The sequence below is a fragment of the Ambystoma mexicanum genome, chromosome 9, assembly GCF_040938575.1.
Source record: "Ambystoma mexicanum isolate Mex_15411 chromosome 9, UKY_AmexF1_1, whole genome shotgun sequence".
Lineage (NCBI taxonomy): Eukaryota > Metazoa > Chordata > Amphibia > Caudata > Ambystomatidae > Ambystoma > Ambystoma mexicanum.
In genome coordinates, this window is record NC_090931.1 from 452,980,190 (window position 1) to 453,006,784 (window position 26,595).

Genomic DNA, 26,595 nt, shown 5'->3' on the forward strand with positions numbered 1-26,595 from the left:
TGCCAACTACTCAAATACGTAGGCCTTGCGATCCCAGATCATAGCGGGGTGTGAATCGCAGACCTTCAGGAGCAAACTTCTACAAAAGACCCGCACACTTGAAGAAATACTGGCCCTGGCGCGGGTCGAAAGGGCCATTGATTCACAGGAGGAGAGCTTTGGGAATGCCACACTGATCTAAAGCATTCACCGACTCCAGCTGGAGAGAAAGGCCGACAAACTCTTCTGCTAGCGGTGCGGGTTTGAGTACCCACACGATGGCACATGCCCTGCCATTGGCCAGTGCTGTGAGTCATGTGGCGAAGAAGGAAACTTCAAGTCGGTCTGCAAATTGTTCCGCGATAAAGGAAGAGATCGAGCCAGAGATCCGCCACCGAGGCCCAAAGCAAGAAGTAGCGTGCCTTCTGGCCCATGCCCCAGCAGAAGCCCCCATGCAGCGCTGAGTCAAGCACTCTCCGAAGCAAAGGAAAGAGACTCTGGTGAAGACAGACCTCGGAGAGAATGGAGAGAGCCGGAGGAATGTCATGCGCGGCATACCAGAACGCAGATCTCGGCGCCATGTGCGTTATTTGGTGGAACAATCTCAGTCAGACTCGGACCCCAGTCCATTAGGGAGTGACCAAAGAAAGAAAGCGTATGTTTCCGCCCTCGGAAACCCCACTGCCACCGCTCACAGCCCCACCTTGATCATTAAGCTGAATGAACAGCCCACCGAATTCTTGATTGATACTGGAGCTACCGTCAATGTAGTCAGCGAGAACATCTTTAAAGAGCTACCCCACAGACCGAAGTTGAGCCCCGCCAAAGCACCCCTCAGGTGCAAAGGTCAATTTTAGGGTCTGTGCCAATACAAAGGGCACGAGAAGAAGATTCCCATTCATGTCCTGGCCACGGAAACCGATAGTGGATGTGTCCTCAGCTTTAAAGCAGCGGCTGACATGGGCCTTATCCACATCCTGTATAACATGGTCCACAAATACATTGACCTAGTTGAGATGGTCAACAATTTGTATCCCAGGATATTCAGGGGCATTGGTAAGCTAAAAAAAACGGCTGATCAAGCTGCACATAGCCGAGTCCATATGCCCGATAGCGCAACACTACAGAGAGATCCCGGTCAATATCCAAAGGAAGGTTGAGGACGAGCTGAACAAACTCCTGGAGCAGGACATCATTGAGCCCGCCACAGGCCCCACCACCTGGGTATCCCCCATAGTGCCCGTTCCCAAGAAGAGGTTGGACGCCATCAGGCTCTGCTTGGACATGCGGCGCCCAAATCAAGCCATCTTGCGGGAGCGACACCTGGCCCCCCGCATCACAGACATGATTCACCTACTGAATGGAGCCAAGGTGTTCTGCCAGCTAGACCTGCAGAAGGGGTACTATCAGTTTGTACTGAGTCCCGAGAGCAGGAACATCACCACCTTTGTCACCCATCTGGGTTTATTTTGCTACAAAAGGCTAAGTTTTCAGGATGTCCTCAGCCGCTGAGATCTTTCAGGCCGAGGTACACAACGTTATCAAACATATACCGAACTGTCTAAACTACAGTGACGATATCTTGATATTCGGCACGGACATCAATAAACATGATGAGGCATTGATGAAGGTGTGCAATGCTTTGGAAGCCGCCAACATCACACTCAACCGTGACAAGTGTGAGTTCCGGAAGAGCACGCTGAGATTTTTTGGACACATCTTCTCCGAAACAGGCATGACGCCGGACCCGGAGAAAGTGGCCGCACTGAATGAAACATTGCCCCCGGCTAACGTGTCAGAACTGAACTCTTTTCTAGGGCTGGCCAGTTACTGCACGCGCTACATAAAGGATTTTGCCTCTGTGAGCGAACCACTACGACTGCTGACTCGCCAGGATGCCTCCTTCGAATGGACGGAAGATTGCCAGAAGGCCTTCGAGTCCATCAGAGAAAGAGTATCCAAGGCGGAAAATATGTCTTACTACGACCCCGGTCGACAAAATGAACTAGACGGTGGGCGCAAGCCATGTGGGTCTGGGGGCCATACTGGCCCAGATGGATCCCAGAGACCCCTCACAGAAGTACATTGTTCTAGCCGGAGCCTCTCGGTCACTGAACAGGCATACTCACAGGGTGAGAAGGGGCTTGCAGTAGTGTGGGCGTGCAAGCATTTTCACCTGTTCCTGTACAGGAAGCCATTCAAGGTTGTTACCGATCACCAGGCTCTTCTGTTCCTATATGGCAATCCACAGGCAAAAATGCCACCCTGTATCGCCCGATGGGGGCTACGGTTGCAAGACTAAGACTTTGAAATCGTTCAACGCCCTGGAAAAGGTGACAACCTGGCGGACTTTCTGTCTAGACGACGCCGGGAGGCGGTGCGGGGGCAAAAGTGTGCACCAGAACCCTCAGTAGCAGACCGATACCTCCGCTATCTGATACATCAAACCACTCCGGACGGAATCGACACATATATCATAGCACGAGAGACAGAGAGATACTTGGCCTGTCAGATAGTCTGTGGAGGTCTTGTCTCTGGCATGTGGAGGAGGGCCAAGGACAGAGGAAGAGCAGCCGGAGATCTCGTACAGAAGGATGTGGAAAGGCTCATCCAGGTGAAAGAGGAGCAAGCCCTGTTTGATGATCACATCCTCTTGAAGGACTGCAAGTTGGTGATTCCACGATCCTTAAGAGCAAGAATCATCGAGCCCATGAAAACCACAGGGGAATGGTTTCGACCAAACGCATGCTTAGGCAGAAAACCTGGTTCCCCAACATGGACGCGATGGTAGAGGACGCCCTGGCCGATTGTCCCATGTGTAGCCTCATTACCCCAATCGACACAGCCAATGAACATGTCTGAACTACTTCAAGGGATCTGGGAAGCTGTGCCGGCTGATTTCTTTGGGACCATTGAAGGGGGAAAGTATATCCTGAAAGTGATGGACGTGTATTCGCGATACCCGAAAGTCCAAATGATATCATCGACAGTGGCTCACCATGTCATCCCCGCCCTTGACTGCATCTTCCCTGCGTATGGCATTCCCAAGATATTGAAGACAGACAATGGACCACCCTTCAGCGGGCATCAGTTCACCCAGTTTGCGAACTACATGGGGGTTCACCATCGCAAGATAACCCCTCTATGGCCGCAAGGAATGGCATGATCGAGCGCTTCATGGCCAATATAAAGCGGGCGCTCCAAATTGCTAAGCTCACTGGACAACCCTTCGAGCAAGTACTAAACCAACTGATGCGAGATTACAGAGTCACCCCACACAGCACCACTGGGAGGACACCTGCAGAGGTAATGTTTGGAAGAAACATACAAACTCGTCTCCGACAAGCCCCGCTAGGTAACGGACCCCCTGGAGGGGACAAGGAAATGCGTGAACGAGACGGAGCTGCATGCATGAAGGAGTACGCCGACACCCGCAGAGGAGCAAGACAGCCCCACATTGAAGTAGGCGATATCGTTGCAGTCAAGCAGTCTCAGACTCATAAGCACACATCCCTTTTCCAGGAGGAACCCCTGTTGGTTACCCAGAACAAAGGCTCCATGATCACTGCGTAGGGACCCGAAGGAGCGGTCATCTGAAATTCATCGCACTTTTAGGGAATCCCATCGCTAGTATCCCGAAGGTTGAGTGGGCGAGTGATCCCACCTGTTGACTATATGTCGGAGGACGATTATCAAGGAGATTGCAATGATGATGACTCTGATCAGGATGTTCCGGCGCTGGGTGAGAGCGAGAGCAACTCTCCCGTGCAAGTCAGCACGCACCCTCAGAAAGCAAGGACCCGGCCTCGTCGGTGGATTGAGGAAATGGGTTGGCGTAACCCGCTGGACGGACACCTGTTATGGAGGTCTGGTCTCTGTTTAAAAAAGGGGGGGGGGTGTCATGTTGACAGCTTCGTGGACATGGGGGGGCAGACGAAGGGAGAGGAAGTGACGGGGAACGGGCGTGGGCAGGGCAGAGAGATGGGAGGTTCAATAAAGGAAAGACGTGTTCAGATACGCTCTGCGTATTTATTGCTGTACCACCAGCATTCCAGGCCTACCCACGGCCGTAACAATGATGTGCAATAAAAACCCCACGGCCTTTTATTGCCAACACTCAAAACAAATGTTTCGTGTGGTACATGGGAGTTGGATGATGGGGTCAGTCACCAACCTCTTGGGCTCACCGGTTATTTGAATAAAGGGAGTTATGTAGCCGTGAAACTGTCCAGTACGAAACACACGCTGGCTTGAGCGCGAGGCAGTAACCGATCGAGGCACAGGAGCAAAAAGAGACATAAGCTTCAGGGACAGAGGTAGAAGTAGCAATTTCAACCGTGCCTGTGCAGGACAAAATGTTCACGCTGCGACATGCTAAATACCCAAACAAACGTGACATGCATTTAAAAAAAACAAATAATACAAACATTCTCTCTCCGAGCTGCGAGAATGTATGGGAAGAAAGGCGTAACACCCGATTGTAGTGTTCCTGTAAAAGAGTACTATAAAATAACACATTACCTGTGTGGCGGGGCTGAGCTGCCTGCCGCCGCAGCCCTTCTGCGGCTCGCACAGTAAGCAAGATCGGATACCCTTACAACCACATCCTAGGCGCTCTTTAGTAAAGGTGGGATCCGCCATAAAGACGATTTACGGAGCCAAAGTTCTCTCTAGTCTACTATTAGCAAGTACTTGCTCGACTGACGTCATATTAGTTTTACTGAAGACTCTGAAAGGAATCAATGCAATTAAGAATTTGCTCATGTTGTAGAAACTTCCGTTTTTTGTTTTTTTACCGCACCAAGGATCATTTTATCTTTGATAATTGTTTGAGAGACTTTCTTTGAACGTTTCCTGTCGTATTTCCTCTCGCAAATTTTAAAATCATTTCAGACCGAGATGGCCGCCGGCTTTACCTTTAGTACATATTGAGTTTCCAACTCTTTCTATTCAGTGCCCCTCAACGGGAAAGAAGTGTATGAGTCGTAAAAACATAGAAGAAGGACGATAGTGCTTAATGGAGACCTGTGTAATTCTTAGAGAACGCTGCGGATATTAGCCAATAGGTTGAAAAATGCCGAAACCGCCCAATTGTGGTCCAAGTCCATAGCCATTTTATTATTTCACAATCATAAACGAAATAGAATATTCCTTTCAGTTTTACAGTAATGCAATTATTTAGGCAGCCGAACCGGGATTTGATGACATTACAACATGTCTGCCAGATCGACTTAAATAAACGGGTTCGCGCATGAGGTTTGTCCGTTATCTTTCTCCATAGAACCGTGACCCAATAAAATGCCTTCTTTAGCACTGATGTTTTAAGTGTCAGCGGGTTAAAGGGTGCCTGAAGCGGGGGATTTGTAAATCATTACATGTGGCAGGTTCTGGACTGGGAACCGTGAGACCTGGGGTGAGTAGGTTCACGTGACATAAGCATATCAACATGTTATCTACTTCCCGATATGGTTTCTCCGGTACAAATGCCTGCTTGCCCCGTTCCATTTTCACTGAAGGTTTTTTTCTTTACACCTCGAAACGTGTGTAGTTCTAGAGTTACCATGACAAAACTATGACTACAATTTCTAGAGTGCTTTGCACGAAAAAGTTCCAAAATGCTGCTCATGAGACCAAATGGTCAAGTTTGTTGATAAATTGTGTTTTCGTTATGAACACGTTCGCCGAGTCACGTGTGGGTAAGTAAACCGCTTTACTTAGTTCTTAGGTCGATCACATGCGGTAAACACAAGAGGAAAGGCAAGTCTTCCATTGCACTGGGAGACATCCACCGGCCCCCTCCAAGCGCCAACTGACCTCTGTGCAACACACAGGCACATCACATAAGAACATTCCACAGCAACGTTCCATACCTCACTCACACCAACTAAAGGGAAGAAGACCTCAAACACAACATTACCTCCACGTCCACTCTTCCTCGTCCCAGTACTTACTTCATGAGGCACCCGCCTCCGACACAGGACCTTCTTCTATTTCTTTAAATCCCTATAACTCCTCCCCCACATCATGTCACTCAGTTTAAATTTTTCCTGCCTCCGGCAGGTTGGACTTTTTCTTCCCGGTGCGGGGCACCAGGGAGCACCGATTGCTGGCCCCCTGGGGGGGGGCTGTGTGGCGGGGCCCTCGGCTCCCTCAGGTGCGGCACTGCTCCTGGGCCCCCTGCGGGGCTTGGGGTCACAGTTGAGCTGGATTGCCTCGCTCGGTTCTTTGCTGGGCTCCGGACCGCAGCGTGAGCATTGTGTCCCGGGTCCTGCACGGCCCGGGGGAAGGTAAGGAGAGGGGAGGACTGGGCTTGGTGTTTTTCCCCTCTCCTCCTGTTTTGGCCATCTTGATTCGACTTGGCAGTGTGGGCTAGCCTTCCCTTTTGTTGTGAGGCCTCTCTGCTTCTTGTCGTGGGTTGACAGTGGCAGAGAGTCTTTGGGAGTGCGGGGGCTCTGTTCTGTCGCGGGCATGTCACATACCACCCGCTCCTCAGACACACACAGCACAGGATGCACCGGATGTTGGCTGCATTATCTGGGGGAAGGTAAGGAGAGGGGAGGACTGTGCTTGATGTTTTCCCCTCTCTTGCTGGTATGGCCATTTTGACTCCTTCAACATGCCGTTTTCCTCGTGCTTTGTGTGCACATCTTTATTGGAAATGATGGCAAGCACTTGGCAGTATGGGCTAAGCCTTCCCTTTTGTTGTGAGGCCTCTCTGCTTCTTGTCGTGGGGTGACTATGACAGAGTATTTGAAAGTGCGGGGGCTCTGTTCTGTCGCAGGCATGCCACATAGCACCCGCTCCTCAGAGACACACGGCCCAGGATGCACCGGATGTCAGCTGCATTCTCTGGGGGAAGGTAAGGAGAGGGGAGGACTGTGCTTGATGTTTTCCCCTCTCTTGCTGGTATGGCCATCTTGACTCCTTTGAAAGGCCGTTACCTCGTGCTCTGTGTACACATCTTTATTGGAAATGATGGCAAGCACTTGGCAGTATGGGCTAGCCTTCCTTTTTTGTTGTGAGGACTCTCTGCTTCTTGTCGTGGGGTGACTGTGACAGAGTATTTGAAAGTGCGGGGCTCTGTTCTGTCACAGACATGTCACATACCACCAGCTCCTCAGACACACACAGCCCAGTATGCACCGGATGTTGGCTGCATTCCTTGCGTGCTGCCTGTGAATACGGCGCAGATTTTGGACACATCTGCAAGCGGCCGGAAGGGTACCGGCCTGGCATAGTCTACACTTCGGGTTCGAGTCTCAGCGGTGCTGACTCGGTCCTTCATCCTTCCTAGACCGATGCATTGGAACGATTTAGAGCATGGGGCTACCAGCTACTGGATACAGGGCTCAAACCACCTCTCAGTCATGTGGTGTGTTAGTGGTGTGTTTGGGTCTGTGCTAGCTATGGACGCAGACTCCTTGTCCTGTCCTCTTCCTCTAAACTGCGCAAGGGAAAGTCAAAGGAGTTGATTTGCTTTTCCCTTGTCCGGCATGGGATTATGGAAAATGATCATGGAAGTAACGGCCATGCAGGGGGTTCCCAGTGTCTCTTCTTTTAGGCCCTAGGTCCTCCGGTGCTGACGTGTTGCTTTCACGCCTCCTCTCAGACTTGTGGGAAGTGATAGGGCACATGGTGGCACATGTCTGTGCTTAGAGGGGTTCTCAGAGCCCCTGGTGCCGGTGGAGGGGGATGTCACTTCAGTGGGTTTTCCAGTATAGGCATACCTCAGGTAGGGGGTTGCCTTTGATGTCGGCTATCCGGGATGGATTGCTTTGCCCCGCTTTGTGACAGTACTCTGCCCTTTTGACGCCAGCCTGGTGGCTCCTCTGTCGGCTGAGGGGGCCATAGTCTGCTGGACTTCTGGCCTGTCCAGTATCTTCCTTTTGATAGGTCAAATCTTTTTGTGGGCTGACAAGCATGCTGTTATATTGTGGCGCAGGCCTGTTTCAACGTCCTGTGATTTCCCTCTGGTGCAAGTGCAGTGACTGGCGGTTTTCCCTGGCTCCTCGTCTCTATCTTCTCGGAGGTGTATGGGACCGGTGGGGTTCGGCTTCCTGGGTAATGGGCTCCTTCTGGAGGGGGTATCAGTTGCCGTTCCTGTCTCCTCCTGTCCAGGTTTGCATGGTTAGGACTTTGGTACCCAGCTCACGGTCCAAGTAGTTGGCCATGGGATCCGTTCTCTCCGAGCGGTTGTTGTGGGTTACCGTCTTGCCCGTTCCTCTCCCTGTTCAGGGTCAAGTTTTCTACTTGCGGGTGTTCCTGGTCCCTATGCCTTCTAGGATGTGTCACCTGCTTATGGGTCTCAAGACCCTGCACTGCTTGTCCGGACGTCTGGGGAGAGCGTACTCTGGATGTTGTGCAGGGGGGGCGCTTGCTGGCTGTTCTGGGCTGGGTTCTCAGAAGGCAGTATGTCTCGACTCACCTGTTGCTGAAGTTACGGGGCACGTGGCGTCTTGCATGTTTTCCAGTTCCTTGAGCCTGTCTTCGGTTACGTCTCCTGGTGTCTTATACTCTCTCCCACTGGCTCCCGACATCTCGGCTTTCGTAGTTTTGTTTTCAGTGTCCCCAGCGCTGCGAGTGTCCCTGCTATGGTGGCGGGGGGTTTCAGGTCTACAGGCTGAGGTGTGCATGGTCCTTCCTCCTGTGACCTCTCCTACTACCAACACCAGCAGAAAGGGTATACATTGGGGGTCCTCTCAGCTCAAGGGTTGTGAGATCTGGGGAGAGCCGGTGATCATCCAATTGGCAAGAGGTGTGCCATTGTGCAAGCTCTGGTGTACTTCGAGGAGTTGCTTGACGGTCGGCGGTTTTTGGTCCGATCGGACAATACGACGGCCTTGGCATATGTGAACTGCAAAAGGGGTTCCGGCTGTTCCTTGAATGCTCTGGCAGCGCTGATAGGCACCTGGGAGGAATCTCATCTGGTGTATCTGCTGGCCTCACGTATCAGAAGGGTGGACAATGTTCAAGCGGATCTTCTCAGACGCCGGTTTTCACTCCTCTGCAGAACTGGTCCTGTTGGCCCAGGTCTTTGCGGTGACCTGTGTCAGTTTAGGGTCCTTGGTTCTAGACCTGTTTGCATCCCCGGCCTCAGCAGAAGTTCCCCTCTTCTGCTCTCGGTTTCATGTTGAGGGGATTGGGGGATGGACGCCCTCTCTGTACAGTGGCCTTGGGGTTTTCCTTTATGCCTTTCCGCCTATTCCCCTTCTGCCCCGGGTGGTTTGGTGCATCTGAGTGTCCAGGGTGACTGTGTTGTTGTTAGCTCTGTTCTGGTGCCGCTGGAGTTGGCTCCCCTCTCTGTTGGAGCTTCGTTCCTAGGAACCTTGGCTGATTCCGAGGTGGCCGTGTCCCCTTCAAGGGGATCTGCGGTTAGAATTCCACCGGATGCAATGGGCGGTGTGGCTATTGCTCAGTCTAGGTTGATATCTCAGGGGTTCTCAGATCCTGTAGTTGAGTCCAAATGGATGCTCTTAGACCCTCCACTCTGAAGGTGTTAGGCAGACATTGGGGCCATTTCCGAGACTGGTATGGGCAGTCTGAGATCCCTCCCCTGCGTTCTGGCCTCTGCTATCCTTCGGTTCCTCCAGGAGGGGTTTTGACAGGGGCCTGGCAGTTTTTCCAGGCTTCGCTCTCAGCGGGCCTCCATGAAATTCCTTTTGGGGGACTCTGACGGTCACTTGGATGGGGAGGTGTTGGTGGGGAAGTTGATCCAGGGTTTTTCTTCTTCCCTTCCTTGTGCTGATAAAGGGTTTTCCTTTTGGGATCTCCCTCTTGTATTACGGTTCCTTCACGGGCCTCCTTTTGAGCCCATTTCCGAGATTGATATCAAACATCTTACACTGAAATCTGCTTTTCTTATTGCCCTCACTTCTGCCCGTAGGCTTGGGGAGATTGGGGCTCTCTTATGTCACGCTCCTTTCCTGAGGGTGCTGCCAGACTCGGTGGTGCCGGGGTGTGGTCCGAAGTTTCTCCCTTCAGTTGTCTCTCGGGTTTCACACCTCTCAGGGTCTGGTTCTCCCTGACTTCTTTCATGATCCAAGAACGCCTGAGGAGGTGGCTCGGCTTAACATTGATGTCCGGCGGGACGCGTTGGAGTATTTGGCTTGGTTTGCCTTTTCCACCAATCTGATAGTCTTCTGATTGCTTGTGGTCTGGCTGGGGCTGGGCATAACGCATCTGTGGTTTCCATTTTCCGGTGGTTCCGGGTTGTGATCTCTAGGGCCTATGTGGCTTCTGGCCTGCCTGTGCCTGCGCACAATCAGGGGCGGTCTACCAGGGGTTTCGCGGCTTCCTGGCCCGATGTAAGGAGGGTTTTTCTCTGCAAGAGATTTGTATGGCTGCCGCCTTGGCTGGTCTAGGCATTTTCATCAACCGCTATGGGTTGAGTTTCTCCCACTCGGGGGTTGGTTCCTTCGTGGTTGGAGTTTTTTGGCTGTGGGGATGTGATTTAAGAGTTATTGTGGGTGTGTTTTGCTGCACTGTTTTTGGCTCTGTCTCATTGGGACCTTTTCCCCGTTGATGCTTTGGTATACCTCATGAAGTAAGTACTGGGACGAGGAAGAGTGGACGTGGAGGTAATGCTCTGATTACTTACCGGTAATCTTCATTACTCCTAGTCCTACTCTTCCTCGTCACAGTACTGACGACCCTCCTCACCCTCCCTGCGGGGAAGGTCCCATGCTCCGGCTTGGTAATATGAAACTGAGTGACATGGATGTGGGGGAGGAGTTATAGGGATTTAAAGAAATAGAAGAAGGTCCTGTGTCGGAGGCGGGTGCCTCATGAAGTAAGTACTGTGACGAGGAAGAGTAGGACTAGGAGTAATGAAGATTACCGGTAAGTAATCAGAGCATTTGCGCACAGGCTTGCAAGCTGAGGGCCAACAAACTGTAATCAATTGGCGCACGGGACTAAAGACTATCTAAGGCAGGGATCTGCAACCTTTCGCTCCAGACATTTTGGAATACAATTTCCATGATGTCTGGCTATTGACTATGCAGGTTAGGGATTACGGGAGTTGTAGTCCAAAATATCTGAGGAGCCAAAGGTTGCAGACCCCTGATCTAAGGCCATCCACACTGCTAGCCTTTCCTGGAATATGTGCATATCATGACTGCACGTGTACTTTGTATTGACAACTAATGGCCAGCCACACACAGTTGCAACTGCCTATTTGCAAACTATATGCGCCAAATGGCTAATATTCTTCAATTAGTAAGTAATTGTACCAGACCTCCCCGCTCTGGTCATCAACCCTCCAAGTCCACTTATGCACACCACCATACTCCAATGAGTGCTATAGGTTTCCCATAGGTACGGTCCAGTTAAACCTAAAGTAAAGAATCCCTCACATTGTTGTAATGAAAGGTGCTGGTACTGCGCGTAATATAGCTCCTTATTGATTGCTGCTTTATATACAGTGTTCCTTGATCCGTTATATACTTGATTGTTCGCAGTCTGCACTAAACACTTCAACGACCGCATAACTACATAATTTCACCTCTACCTTGTAACACAGCCAGCCACTTATCTAAGTCTGAGCTTCTGACAGGAAAAACACCATAAGACCATGATTCCGCAGGCCATGATTCCGCAGGAAGGTGCCTATTATGTTTTTGAATCGGAATAATTGTAGCCCATTTCCTTTGCGTCTCTTCTGTATGGTAAACCCAAACGATTGTATCCTCCTGTCCACACTTCCCCTTTTTTTCTTTGTTCTTAAGGGGCCTCAAAACAGATCTCGGTTCTCTTGTGGTGCACTTTGTACAAATCCAACAACTAAACATAACCTGCTCCCCATTGTAGCCACTCGCACACTGCAGGTGATCATATGCGGTCGCCCCTCCCCTGTGCTATTAATTATTCGAACTCTACAGCTCTTCGACCAGCTTGTCACAAACACAGCCCTCCAGAAGGGTTACAACCATCTTTGCTTTTAGGGAAGACCTTGCAAGTAGCAAACATGTACCCCGAGTGCCCTAAGCACAATTCATCATGAAACTGACTGGCACACAGAAAATGGGTTCTCCCAATCTGCACTTGACGGTTCTCATCTTGCCTCTCCTCCCAGTAATTACTAACCCCATGCCCAGGTTCTTTTTATTAAAAAACGTTCCTTTTCATAGTTTGATTACTCAACATTAATAGACAATAACTGTATTCGATTCTATAAGTACAAAAGGGAGTCAATATTTAAAACTGCAACTTCCAAGGAAGGCACAAAAAGTCAATTGCCACTTTTCCGCAGATATACATAGCCAGTGGTGAGTGTACATTTTGAGGCCTCGGTACAAAGACTGGGTGACAGTACAGTAGCGCTAATGATTTTACCCCTAAGTGTAGATTGGGTCCCGTAGATAAACCTTCTGACCACCAGGTATTCCTTTTTGGCTTTATTGTAGTTGGGTGTCTGAGAAATATTTCAACCACCTAGGTTTAAGAGGAAATGTTAATTGCACTTAAAAGTATTAATAGAATGGGGACAAATCATATTTTCCGTACCTACGTTACAGAAAGTCATAATTCTGTTAGACATGGAGGCGAAGGATTATGCTTTCTCTCAACTTTACTATTTGAGCAGCATCATCAAACAATAACAGTAACCTACAAATGCGAGAAAACTACAGGCCCCATATGTTTGGAGTCTTTTGTAGTTCGTAATGTTGTTCCAACATGGGAACTTAAACCGCCTCTGTCCATCTTTATAAATCCTGTCCACCATTTTATGTAATCCTTTCTTTGGCTGATTGTTAGGGAGAATTCTCTGTTTAGGCTGAATTTCCCTACCTAGTGAGTCCCCCAGCAGCTTTGCTGGATTTCTGGGGTTTATTTTTTTCTCCTGCCAAGAGTGAGACTCTTTTACCCTCACTCTTGGGCATGTTGAAGTGTGTTTTCTTGGTTAAACCTTGTGTTGAATGGGCTATGGGGTCTTTTACTCCATAGGGCCTCATGTATTTTTTGGATGTGGGTTACACAGCACCCTCTGTGCCGTAACCCAGGGGTGTCCTAGGGACTCCCCAACATAGACTCCATACCCTGGGACTGACTACTGTCTCCCAGGACATGTAAAGTCACCAAAGACTTTACTAGTCTTAAGACCTGAACAGAACCAGTACAAACCATCATATTGTGGACGTACTGGCTGGGGCAATTCGATTGCCCCAGGGTCTGTTAGTCGAGGGGGCACGTCTCCGTCCCCCCTGATCGAGTTTTGGCTGGTGGCAGTGGAAACTACTTTTTATATTCGACCGCAAATATTTTCCTATGGGATTTCCCATTGTTTTAGGCTAACACATTTAATTATTTATTTACGGTAGCCTTAAACATACCGCCGGTTTATATATTTATTATTATAACTCCGGTTGGGATTTTTTGCCAAAACTTGATACTAAAATGGCGTTGGCGTTCGCCTCTGTAACTCTGACCCAAAGTGGAGCCCTTTGTCCCACTTTTGGCGGGCTTCTCCACAGAAGCCCTCCAAAGTGGTGCCACTCTGTCTGGGGTACTTAGGAGGGGTGGAGGGGGATTTAGGCACCCTGAACTGAGTTACCTAGGTAACTCAAGTCGCACTCCGTCCTGATTGGCCTCGGCTCACCACTTAGCATGGTTGAGTGACAGCTAGGCTGGGTGAATGGGGGTTTGCTGCATAAAAGCAGGGCTTTGGGGACTGGAACTTCAGAAGTCGCCACAGGACCTAAGAATCCAACGAGGGACGAGCTGAGCTGATCTGCTACGACGACACCGCCGGTGGAGCCCTGCTGAACCATCTCACCACTTTTCCCGACGACCGAGGAGAACTCTTAACGGAGTGGCTCCTTCCCTTGACTGGTGGGGACAACCAGTTTTCACCTTCTTTCCGTTCTTCGAGGTATCCCGTGGCCGCCTTGCAAGTGCCAAGCACCCCGGCAACCGGAACCCCACCACTTTTACCCCAACTGCGAAAGTCGGTACAACCCTTTAACCGGAGGACTCCGCGGCTGGTTTCTTCCCGGGCAGTGCAACGACCTTCTTCTTCTGCTCTTCAGCGAGATCTTCTTCTCCCCTGACTGACGTCGAGCCTTGCTGCCACTGCCTGGAACAACTGCCCCCGCTGGAGGATCCTTTCCGTTAAGGTACCGTGTTCCGCCTGGCTCCCCTTGCCACCGACTGTACGAGGTAGTTTTAGCCCTCGGCTTTCGATCCTGGGATTGCCTGGGACACTTTGGCTAAACTTTCTGAGCCTCTCTAACTCTTTTCCGAACTCTTTTGCAAGACTCTGAATCCCTACCAACTGTGTGATCTTGGGCACGTTTTCGCTCTGTCTGCTCTAAGAGTGGGCCCTGCTTAGTGACTTTTGCTCACCTGTGACTTTGTGCTTCTTTGAGCTTACCAAAAGTGTTCTTGACCTTAGAGTGGTGTGTTTATCCTAATTCTGCTCTTTTTCCCTCCCTTCTTTAACCTACTAGAGTGTCATCTAACGTTAAGCGCTCACCTCTGTTTTAATTATGTGGTGTTAACCTAGAGTTGTCTAGATAGGAATAAGGATTGGGACTGCTTTCCATATAACTGTGTTTGGAGTGTTTTATTATATTTTGCTAGAGTGTTTTCAATTTGTGTGTTCTTAAAAATAAATAACTATATACTTTTGAAACCAAGCTCTGGTCAGTGTTTGCTTGTGCTATTGTGCCTGAGTACATATTGTGTATACTTTGCATACTGCCTAACTCTTCTTGAGGGAAGTCTGACTGCTCAGCCACAGCTACCAGGTAAATCTGGGTGGTACAGACTGCTACCAAGTGGGTTTACTGCTATACCTGTAGTCTTAAATCTTTTGCAGTGTTCCCCAAGGGAACTGCACAGGTTTCTGCCTAACACTGATCCTTTCAGAACTGTAGTATACCAATCGGTAGATGCTGTAGAACTGTGCTCTTAAATTAACTTTATGATCCTGTTGCTTTATCTGCCATAAAACCAGAGGAAAAAAACATATTTCAATCTTCTGGCACACGGGTGGGTAATCGACACGAGCAAGAACATGCAAATGATTCATCCTTTTGTAAACGTATCCATTTTAAAATATCTCATTAACAATACATGACATCGATGTCTGGGTGGGGTAATCGTTCGCCTCTGTGTCTTTAATAGAATTATGACTTTCTTTAACGTATGTATGAAAAGACACAGAGGCTGGAATTATGCTTGTTCAAAGCTTACTTACAACCAACGTTGCCAAATTTTTCACTGGCTTAAAATAAGTTTGAAAAGTCGATTCTTTCGACCAGTCTGCTGCCTTCATAATGTCTTCCAGTCTGTCCCCTGCCTGAAAAGCCTTAGAGGCCATTGCTCCTCTCATTGAGTGTGCTCCATCTGTATCTACTCCCGCTTGGGATATAACCCACTGGATCCATATAGCAGCGTAGCTGATGCCACTGCCCCGAAAGGTTTCCTTATGGCTATGAATAACCGGGTCACCCCTCGTGGTCGCAATTCCATAGTCATGGACTGGTAAACTGAAATGCATTGCTTGGGTTCATCTGGGAATGCTTCATATGATATTGATCTCAACCCCGTTTTCGTCCTTTTCACAATATCAAACGTCATTCCCTGTGGAGATGAGGTTTTCCTGTTGATCTCTAGCGCCCTGACATCTGATACCCTCTTACACGACAGTAAGCATGGAAGCATAGCCAATTCGGCTGATAACGCCTTCTTTGTCAGCTCATCGTTATCTGACCATGATGTGAACTTCTTAGGACTTTATCCACGTCCCATAACTGATCGTATTTCTTCTGTCTCGGGGGGTGGTGGGGAAGGTGTGGGGGGGAGGTCTCTAATTATTCTAACCCCCTTGAAAAGTCTGCAAATCAGAGGATGGTATTCCTTGTATTCTTGGATGTCCCGCTGAAATAGCTGAATGAGCAGTGTTGATCGTCCTATATGCTTTGCCCTAAGCTGCTAACTGAGCCAGAAAATTGGATACGTGTACCACATCTGTTCCAGTGGAATGCACGTTCCTTTCCACACACCAATTGTGCCACCCTGACCAAGCTCTTCGGTATGATTTCCTTGTCCCAGGCGCCCAGGCTTCTTCAATAATCTGCTCAGCCTCGTCCGATAAGCCTGGCCTTGCCCAGGATCCTCTGAAATTGCCCACTCAATGTAATTGGCTGCCTGTCTTCAGAGGATGACCTCCCCCTGCGGGGTCCCTAACTTTTAGATCGAACCTTATAGTGCTTTTGGGTTGTCATGGGACATCCCTAGCAGATCTGGGAACCATGCTTGACTCCGATCTGGCGTAATCAGCACTATGGATACTTGCTATCTCCTCGCCTGTGCCAGTGTCCTTGCAATCTCGATAAATGGAGGAAAATCATATTCCTTGCTCGGACCCCACTGTTGTAGGAATGAGTTTGTCGCTTCTGCCGCTGCGTCTGGTCTCCAACTGAAGAAACAAGCAATTTGCCTGTTCAATCTCGATGCAAAGAGGTCTGTTCTGCCCGGACCCCGTCTCATCCCCATCTGAAAGACTTTCGTCCAGCTTCCATCGCTGATGTACCTAAGGAATCTGGAATTTCAGTTGGCAATCTTGTTCTAACAGCGTGACATATTCTGCCGTTACTGATATCTCTGCAGACAGAGGTGCCAGAATTCCTCCGCTAGCAATGCTAACATTCTTGACTTTGTGCCCCCTGGTCTATTTATATATTGCTGACACGTTGTCCATCTTGAAGAGCATGCAACGTCATGCCCTCTCCTGTGTCCGACATTTTACTGCAAAAGAGCCTGCTATCTGGCGGTTGTTCTTCTGACCATCTGCCCCCTGTCAACAGATCTCCCCACCTGTTGGCATCGGATTCTGACTAGGTCCGGGGATGAGCCAAATATGCATCCATGTGTTGTAGCCAGCACTCCAGTTCCTCCTTTGCTTCTAGAGAAAGGGGTATCCTGTGCTCGTAGGATGCGCCCCTCCTGAGGTCTCTGGAGGGCTCTGTAGTGGAGCGGACCTGGGAAGATGGCCTTTATTGACAATGCCAGTCGTCTCGCTAGCTCTGAGTTATCATCTCTGCCGCTAGTTTGTTCCTTATCTTTCTTGATATCGTTTACTTTCCTCAGAGGGAGGTTTAACGTTCCCCCCCATGCTGTATCTGTTCTGAAACCCAGAAATTCCATGTTCTGTTCCACCTGCAGGCTTGATTTCTCCCAATTTGTTATAAACCCTAGTTGCTGCAGGAGGTCTAAGGTGTTGTCCACCTGTTCTTTGATCAGTCGTTTTTCCTGAGACATTATACAAATGTCGTCCAGATTAAAAATCCGCCTGACCCATCCTTCCCTCAGGAAGTTTACTACTGGTTTCATCACTTTCGTGAAACACCATGGGGCTGTTGCTAGCCCAAACGGTAGGCATGTTTGTTTATTATATTTCTATAGCGATATCTGGCTGCCCTTAAAGCAAGGTAAGTATTTGGAGACATGGACATAATTAATACAGATTGGCCATGCAAAGGCATTGCAGTCAAGTACAGATAGTTACAGGTACAGGTAGAGATTGCAGACATGGGTACAGTGGTAAGGTTACAGTTACATCGGTATATTACTACAGTGCCAGGAGGGCAGACAGGGGAATGGAAAACATAGGGGCAGAGATAAGAATACAGGTTATTAGGCTGAATTCATGACTGAAGTTCATGGCTAATAGTTACTGTTGTCTAGTTCTTACTGAGTAGCCAGGAAATGACATTCTTCCTGAAGTTGCAGAATACCTGGATAGATTAAATAGCAGTTAGGAGGGTGTTCCACAGTTGGGCGGCCATGACTGGGAAACTGCACCCCCCGATCGTTTTAGGTTATATCTTGGGATCCCCAGGCAGGAAGTGTTGGAGGATCTAGTGATCCGGATGGATGATTTCATGGTGAATTTTTCAGTGAGGTAGGGTGGGGCTGTATGGTTCAGAGCTGTAAAGGTGAGACACAAGGTTTTGAGTTCGATCTTTTCCTTTATGGACAGCCATTTGTGGTGTCTTATAGCTGAGATGTGCTCTCTTCTAGGTATATTTAATGCTGCTCTAAGGGCATTATTCTGCAGTGTTTAGAGTTTGTTGAGCACAGCCTTATTGGCGCCTAAGTAAAGACTGTTGCAATAGTCCAGTTTGGACAATATGAGTGCTCTTGCTAGAATGAGGCAGCTTTCTGTTGATAGGTCTACAGGCCCTTATCAACTTAACCGTGTAGGCAGTGGCAGTCATGTTCACTTGTTATTTAGGTTAGATGTGGCATCAAGATAGAAGCCTAGAGTTTTTTTTACATCTTTGGCTACTGGAATGTTGTTCCCATCTATGTTTAAAGGTGGCATATTTCAGAATCATCTTAGTTAGGTTGGTTGGAGAGCCCACAAGGAGAAGTTCAGTTTGTCGTCAATCAGGCAGAGGTCATGGGAGGCCATCCATGCCTGAATGATTGTGTTGATTTCGTTCACAAGTCGTACATCTGTCTCATAGATGCCTGTTAGAGGTAGGAGAATCTGTCATCTGCGTAGTTTGTGTAGGTGACACCCAGACTGTCCAGTTAATCAAACAGGGGCTTTGTAAAAATATTGTACAAAGTGGGGGATACACATGATCCTTGGGGCACGCCGCAAGTGATAGGAATGGGGTCAGCTGCTGCAGACGGTGAGAAGACTTGCATGGTCCTATTGTTTAAGAAGGATTGAATCCATGTGATATCGGTCTTGGAGAACTGGGCCGCTGTGGCAAGGTGATCAGAGTATCCTTGGTCGACCAGGTCAAATGCTGCCAACAGGTCCAAGAGGAGAAGTGTTTGGAGTCTTCCTTTGTCTTTCAGCTCGTCAATGAAGGCTGTTTCAGTCCCATGTTGCGGTCTGAAGCCAGATTGGCGGGTTCCCCAGAAGCTTGTTGGCCTCTAGATAGTCATGGATTTGTAGGTATGCAACTCTGTCCAAGATTTTTAGCAAGAATGGGAGCGTTGTAATCGGTCTGTAATTAGTTGGGTTTGTAGGGTCTAAGGTTTGTTTTTTAAGCAGTGGAAGTACCCAAGATTCCTTCAGGTTACTAGGTACCATACTACTTGAGAATGACGCGTTGAATAATTTGGTTATGAATGGGGCCAGGTCTCTGGCCGCATCCTTGATCAGCTGTGCCAGGCAGCTATCTCCCTGGCACCTTGAAGGTTTCAGGGATGTGGTGATCTTTTGAACCTCTGGTACCGATATATTAGAGAATGTACAGCTTTGGGACTGTTGAGAGAGCGGAATTTGAGTTGGCTTAGTAGCGGCCAGGTTGGATAGGTTACTCCGTTTGTCAGCAATTTTTATCTGCAGGGTGGCAATTTTGTTAGAGAGCACATTCTGAATGTCGGTGCACCAGTCTTTTAGGCACGAGTCAGAGTTAGGAGTCTCCATTTCTCTCAGGATGATGAAGAGCTCTTTAGTGCTGGACCCCAGCTTGGTTTATTCGATTGTTAAAGGCGACACGTTTAGTGTGGATGATCTCTTCTTTGTATTTAGCAGAGATGTTGGCTAAGTTTGTTTTTGTTCTCTGGGGAAGGGGTATGTTTCGAGAGTGGTTCAAATTTTCTTTTTTCAGCGCAAATTGACTTTGACTCTGGGGTAAACCAGGAGTTTACATGTTGTAAACTCCTATATTTGACCTTGCCACCGAAATCTCAAATGTTCGCTGTTCTACTGCCATAGGTTTGGTCAGTTAAGCATCTTTTGAGATCTATCCTGGCTAGCCAGCCCCCTTTCTCAAAGATGTCCCATGGGTGTATGCCCTCCATCTGGAAATGTCTGTATATTATAAAAACGTTCAGTTATCTTAGATTTATTATTGGTCTCATCTTGTGGTACCCTCCCACTAGGAACATGTTGATTATAAAACTGTCTTTCGCATCTGCTCCCTGTATCATGGTGGGTTTTCGTGCTAGCTCTCCTATTTCTGCTGTGCTGAGCACTAGTGTCTTTGGCCATTTCTCTTGTCTATGTGAAAACCCTGTATGGTGTCTAAAACCCAAACATCTGTAGAGATCATTTGCCATTTTCTCAAAACATTGCTACTCTCCCCCCTACTGTGGGAGTGTGTGCCTCTGACTTTTGCGCCTGTGCATTAATTCTCACCTGAGTTAGGTTGATGTTGGATTTTCTGAATGTCTCCAACATCTTCATCTCAAAGGGACGAACGGGTTGGGCTTCCTTTCATCTTGCTTCCAATGAGATCTGTCGGTATGGAACCTGTTGCTTGTGTAGAGGCTGGCGGAGCGGCCCCTGTCTCTTCCATCCCAGCCAAAAACCTGTCTGCCACATACCCTTTTTAAGGAAGCCTGGGCTTTAATTGCATATGAATTTGCAAATTTGGTTTGTTCTTTTATGAACGTGTCTCCGAAGAGTTTCCCTTTAAATAAAATTGATCTCCTTCTTTCTGCCATGTCACCATTGCATTGCACAGTTAACCTATCATTCTCCGGGCCCATCCAGACATTGTAGCTGGGTCTATTGCCTCTTGTTTTTGTTTGTTTTTTTCTTTTGCTTCGTCCGCCAGCTCCATGATTTTAATCTGGGTACAATCGCGTCCAGCATTTCGTCCTGGCTTGAGAGCCAGGTCCTGTCCAGACCTTTTTTTTAATTAATTGTTTTATGTCCTTACCTATCTCCCCATAAATGTGACCATGCCGGTGTCAATATCTGGGATCTCCGCTATGCCTTCCGGTAGATCTGGTCTTGGGCACTCTGCCCTCCAATTTATTTTTCCCCACCGTTTGTCCAAGTGGGCCAAACAGCTTGCCTAGATTCCATAATGCTGTAATATTGTGTTCATATAGGTCATAAGAGGGGAGGTGATGTTGACTTGACACCCTAATATTTCAGGAAAATCAGGACCAGTTGAAGGTAGTTTGCTCTCAAATTGAAGATGGTGGAAGAGGATTCAGAGATATTAAAGTCCTTTTAATTTGAAAATATTGATAGAGAAGCCAGAGGCTAATGTTTGAACTGGGGCCACATATTGAGGATGTTTCCAGCATAGAATGCCAGTTTGTATGAAGTGCTCTGGCAACACACTCCTTTCTAGTTCTTGCTAGCATGTAATTTGTGGGCCAGGAGATCCATAGACTGATGAGGGGAGGAAATGGCACATCCTTGCAAAGTGCTTAAAATGATATTTATCTTTTCACTGGGGTACCCACATTTGTGAGACCTGTGTAAATGAAGTGCTGACAATTTGAGGCCTAATCTGGAAGTGCTCCACAGTAATTGAATGTATGGCCAATTGGTGCTATCAAAGGCCGTTGGCATGGAGTGCCCACAAGGTAACATGCTCTCTATTGCTCCTCCCTGATTCAACCAGATCGAGCATCCTTCTAAATTTGTCATGGGCACTTGATTGTCCATAAAGCAAGATTGATTTGGCCCGGTTAAAGGGGTGCTTTATTTATGCAGTTTCTATGATTTTGATTGTTTTTGTGATGTAAATCTTTGCATCACAGTTGAGCAATGAGATCAGGCGGTAAATGCACACACGCACCACTTTGCCTGGATTGAAAAGTAATGTGGTTTCTACCATGTTGGTGTGACTGAGCCAGTATATATGACGTTGTTACTTCGTCCATGTAATACTGCAAGAAGGTTTTATAAAAGGGGTTGGAGCAGCTGTTGGGATTTGGTCCCTGGAGGGCGGGGCTGAGGGGGTTGGAGTGGCTTTGTTGCTAGCAAGTACTTTGATTGCTTGTTTTCTTTGCTGCAGATTAGGCGTCCCATATTTTCTTTAAAGTGTTTTACTTTTTTTTTTTGGGGAGGTGGGTAGAATCAAGGGGTTGCTTGATCGTATGGCTTAGCATAGGAATACCCTGTTGATTGTATTCATTTTCTGGCAGTCAGTTTCCCCATCCTCCCCTTAGTGGAACTGGCTCCCAGGGTCTGTGAGGGTAGGTATGGTTGTGAAAGTCACCGCTTTTGGGGTTAGGGATGTGAGCTCAATACGCTTAACGTACCATAGGGGTCAGGGCAAGGGGGATTCACTGTGGATGACGGCCCACCCCACCTTAGGGGCAAAGGAATCCCCAAGTAAAACTGTTACTAAATCTCCCTTTAACTGTAATCCCAAGCATTTGTTGGGCATATGGGGTTTCAACAGTGCCCTTTAAAGGTTCCTGGCTTGATTTCTCAACCGGTTTTGTTGACGGCCATTTAAGGACATCACCAACAGGGTCTTTTCTCTGTTCCAGGAAGGAACTTGAATGACCAAGACACATGTAGAAACTGAGACAGCCTGAAGATGACACGCAGAAGCCTGTGCTGAAGCACAGAGGGGGTGTCTCCCTTCCATGAGGAGCCTGGAGATAGGATCGCACAGAGAACGTGGTGAGTGGAGAAAACCCACAGCCAATGTTGACTCCAGGAAGGCGGAAGAGCACGAGGAGTGCTGAACCGACTGAAAAGTGAGTTGCTGCAATAGTCGCAGTTCTGAAGCAAAGGGAGAAGCCACCTTCCCCACAGCACCCGGCCGCTGGACAACGGGTACGTCGGACATTGTTGATGGAGGGTGGTGAGGCACCCAGACAGCCCATGAGGGGGTGAATTCAACCAGAGACTCCTACAGCCTGGAGAGCCAAACCACCCACGAGGGGATGTCTTGTCGTATTCATCCCCTCATGGGGTTTTCCCTGGAGAATCCTACAGCCTGAGAGGCCATGAAGGGCTGATCCGAAGGGAGTGGGGTGTAGTCTTACAACAACCTGAATGGTCAGATAGTCCACGAGGGGCTACACCATAGAATACCTCACGGATGTGAATGCCATACTGTATCCGGACGACTTGAAGGATCAAATGGTCCACATCAGACTGTAAGATGTGAAAATCCTAAAAGGGTCAATAGGAATGAACGAACTGTGTAGGATTAGAGCAATCTGTACTCCTTAATATTGTAGTTGCAACCAAGGAGCCGGTTTAGAGAAGCAGAAACTCCAATGTGGAGATTTACTTTTGGAACTGATGAGAACAATGGCGGCCTCAAGCAACCGTCTCTAAATGGAGAGGAAGACTCAAAGCGCCGAACTGTGCACTGTAACAGCAATCCACAGCTGGGAGAGAAACTAGCCACCAGAAGCCAAGTAGTGTGGGAGATGTAGGTTAAGATTGTGTTTAGTTATTTAGTGGTAGGGATAGAGAATATGAAAGAATGGGTTTGGACAGACTTTTATAAACTTTGAAGTTGGCAACCCAACTCCACTGGGACGATTCCTTTAAAACCTGTTATGTAGCCCCTTTACTAAAGGAGTAGCTGGTTACAACTGCCATATCAATAAATGCAAGTGGTCCTACCCCTTTTATGTGAGACATCCTGAATGGCCATTTTTTTGAGAAAACCGTTGAACCATGTCATCTTGTCAATCTCCTATGTCTGATTTACTACATTATGCAGTTACGAAAAAGAAGTACTCGTAGTTTGTATGCTAGTTGGGTATTTGCTTCGTTGCCTTTTGGAATAATGGGTGTCGTGTGATGAATCCGATGGTATCATTGCTCCTTTCCAGGCAGTGGCCTCCTCCCATGTGGCCAGGGACAACAACCGCTCCCCGATCCTGGGGTGGCTATATGAGGGAGACCTCCTGTTGTGGGACACAACCTCTTGGAGGGAGTGATGGTATTCGAGGGTGACACATGGTATCCCCTTTCCCCTTGTAGGATGAATCTTCCTTTCACAACAATCTAAAGGCCAATTGTAATTCCTTTGTTCCTCCTTGGAGAATATGAATCCCTTTTGTTACAACCTATAGGACCTCCCTCAAACATGGACTTGCCTTGTAAATCTGCTAAAACAGTCATACCAATCCTCCATGACTAACTTGCCATCAAAACCCATTATGCATATTCATTCAACGTTTTCATGCAAGTTGCAAAAAAGGACTACTCTTCCCATAAACACCTCGACACTGCAACAAGGAAGACGGCATCCCTGAGCACGCGAGCACTATTGCTGGCAGCACACACCTGTGCCCGGAACATTTAAATCAGAACCTCGGGCTGCTTCTATCTGTGTTATCAACGGGCTGGAAGAGGGTCAATTGAGCCAACCAGCTCAGGAACTTGGAAGCTGAAGACTGCACAGCGAAGAGAACACATGGCCGGAACGCCAGAAGACTGCGCAGGGGTCCTAAGCTTTCGCCTGTGTCAGAAAGCAGAATGTTCACCTACCGGAGACATTTGAAGTAGACTTGTCCAGCTAGAGCCACTGAAAGCAGTCGCAGAAAGTGAATGGTCTCGAGGAAGAAAGCAGCCGAAGATGGTTACTGGTGGACTGCGAGAGGAATATGGCAAAACAAAGTTTAACTTGTGTAAGTTTCATTCCTGACGCCTCATACTTGTTTTGAGGGACAGGGCATTCCGACCAGATGGCTGAATCTCACCTTGCCTCTTACTTAATTTTTAGTTCTCGAATGGGGAGTGATTGTGGGCTATTTCTTCAGGCGTTGCACTTTTTTAAAGCAATTCTCAAAGACTAACTAGCTTGCGCAGATGCTGCTGTTATCTTCCCCAATTAGTACTGCCTTTTTTGGCAACCACAATTCCTTGCCAGCCAATTGTTCCAGTTTAATTTTCCTCACGATAGTGTGCAAGTGTTGGAGTTGTGGCCTCCCACCAACTGTTCTTGCAGGACCATGTGATGAATTTCCAGGATCACCTTGCTATTGGCGTGGAATCAACCATAAGCCAAAGGGACACTGGAGCAAGAACCGATTTTCATTTGTATAACTCAAGCGATTAAGGTATAGGAAACTAAGAACATGTCTATTCTGGAGAATCCTATCCTTTGGGCACTTGAAAAGTTGGTGTAGTCTTACCGGGATTCAAGAAGAGTGCCTCAATAGGAGGTTTTAAAGGCAAAGGCGTATGTATTCCTGCAGGTCAGTCGTGGTGAGGGGAACTTTTCTTTAGCGTCCAGGACAGAGTTGGTGACCTGCCACCCCAGCAAATTAGTCTTTCTCTGGGAATTTAGCTCCTATCGGGAGAAACTCTTTGAAGTGTTGTTTCTTATTCAGTGGACTTGGAGTAAGTCCCTTCAGCAGTAAATATCCCTTTTGCGGGACCAGTGAACTGCCTCCTATGTGTATTGGATCACACAGTGCAACAGCAATGCAACTGCTACACAACTTATTTTCTTATTTTTCCACCTTTCTTCCCCTCCACCCTAACACTTTATGCGAAGGCCCTATGACCCAGTCTGCTACCATCTTGTGGGAGAAGATGCTGTTCTTGTAGCAATGCAATGATACATCCACCTCTTGCCCCCTTTGTGATCTGGACTTGCATTTAGCCAGGTTATTTAGGCCCTGAACTGGAACCAATAGGTCAGCCATTGGGGGAGGAGGGGTCGCTCCCATTCGTAGAGCCTGTGCACAAGAAGACGGTATGGAAAGAATGTTGCGATTCTTCGCCGTTCCCATATCTGGTTGCATGAAAACTAGAAAAATGTCCCAACTGCGTGGCCTTTAATGAGGGAAGCACATCTACTCCACCCACAATGAATGTATTGAACGAAGGTTGGAGAAGGGCTCCCAAATAACCATTTTCAAGGAATTGAGGTGTTTGTCCCTGGATGCCCACCTCACTAGATGTCCATCTCTGCCCCCCTCACCATCGCCAGAAATACTTTCAGACCACCACTCCTCGTGGACTCTTTCCCCCCTCCCCCCCTTAAGTAAATCCATGGAGAATCGCAAACCTTAGTCTACCTGTGGTGCAAAATATTGTAAATGTAACCCAATGACATCAAGGAGCTTTCTGGATTGGGATCTACGTGATCACTGAGAAAAAAATATTCTGAATGCAAAAATACATTTTTTATTATATGCGGCGGGAGAACCCCACAGCGCCCCCATACTCCACTTAGCTAATAAATTACCCTAACCCACCCCCACATAGTTGTAGCAAATTCTGGAAAAAAAGCATTCCCCATTTTTGCATTTGCCTTATTAGTAGTCACAGTAAATGTGTGATACCTCCTGGATTGTGTTGATAATGAGCAGGCAGAATGCTTGCTTCATGAATATTGTAATAAGCATCTTACTTTTAGACAACTCCTCCCTGTTTACGATCAGAATGACCACCATCTTCCCCACTTCAACGGCACTCCTGCAGTACAGATGATCCACCTTGGTCTCCGTGTAAATAGTGTTGATGATGTTGGATACTTATTCTGATGGGATGGAATGCTGCGTACAGGGATGCCCCACCAATATCTGATTCATATCAATAGGTGAGACACAGGATTTGATGCTCCTGTAAGGTTATCTGGGCCAAATACTGATCTAGGTGAGCTTTGCATCCCGGATTGAGATCTCGTTGGACTGTCTGGTGGTTGCTATTATTTGAGAAGTGCACTTTTGTCAGGATGTCTGGTTACAGGTCCTTGCTCCATTGGTACGTGGCTTGTTAATCTCTAGGTGTGGGGATCTGAAATTTCTACTTTGTCTGTAAGCGTTTGTCCAGGACTTTTTTTCTGTGGCATTCTCCAACAACCAGGTTTGGTCTTCGACATGCTTATGAATCCCCTAATCGTATTCTTCATGTCCTCTTGTTTGGTCGATAGTCTTGTAATGCACGTCCTTCTTTCCCACTTTCCCTGGCAG

The 26,595-nt window shown here is 48.0% G+C and overlaps 2 protein-coding genes across 9 annotated transcripts in view; one reads left to right on the plus strand and one right to left on the minus strand.

Moving 5' to 3' along the window:
- ALKBH4 (alkB homolog 4, lysine demethylase) overlaps nucleotides 1–4,913 on the minus strand; it is a 111,794-nt gene extending 106,881 nt beyond the window's left edge. Inside the window, exon 1 of one of the 2 annotated variants that reach the window (XM_069614970.1) lies at nucleotides 4,896–4,913. Coding sequence is in view for 1 of the 2 variants with exons in the window: in XM_069614969.1 (XP_069471070.1) it covers nucleotides 4,501–4,620 (120 nt within the window). In the remaining variant the exon portion in view is untranslated. Of the gene's footprint in view, nucleotides 1–4,500; nucleotides 4,822–4,895 lie in introns of those variants that run through there. The other variant, XM_069614969.1, reaches the window with a different exon arrangement.
- LRWD1 (leucine rich repeats and WD repeat domain containing 1) overlaps nucleotides 3,709–26,595 on the plus strand; it is a 730,516-nt gene continuing 707,629 nt past the window's right edge. The window contains exons 1-2 of one of the 7 annotated variants that reach the window (XM_069614962.1): nucleotides 5,284–5,392; nucleotides 22,192–22,404. The gene's annotated coding sequence lies outside the window, so the exon portion shown is untranslated. Of the gene's footprint in view, nucleotides 3,846–5,271; nucleotides 5,393–6,050; nucleotides 6,267–22,191; nucleotides 22,405–26,595 lie in introns of those variants that run through there. The other 6 variants (XM_069614961.1, XM_069614964.1, XM_069614960.1 and 3 more) reach the window with 6 other exon arrangements.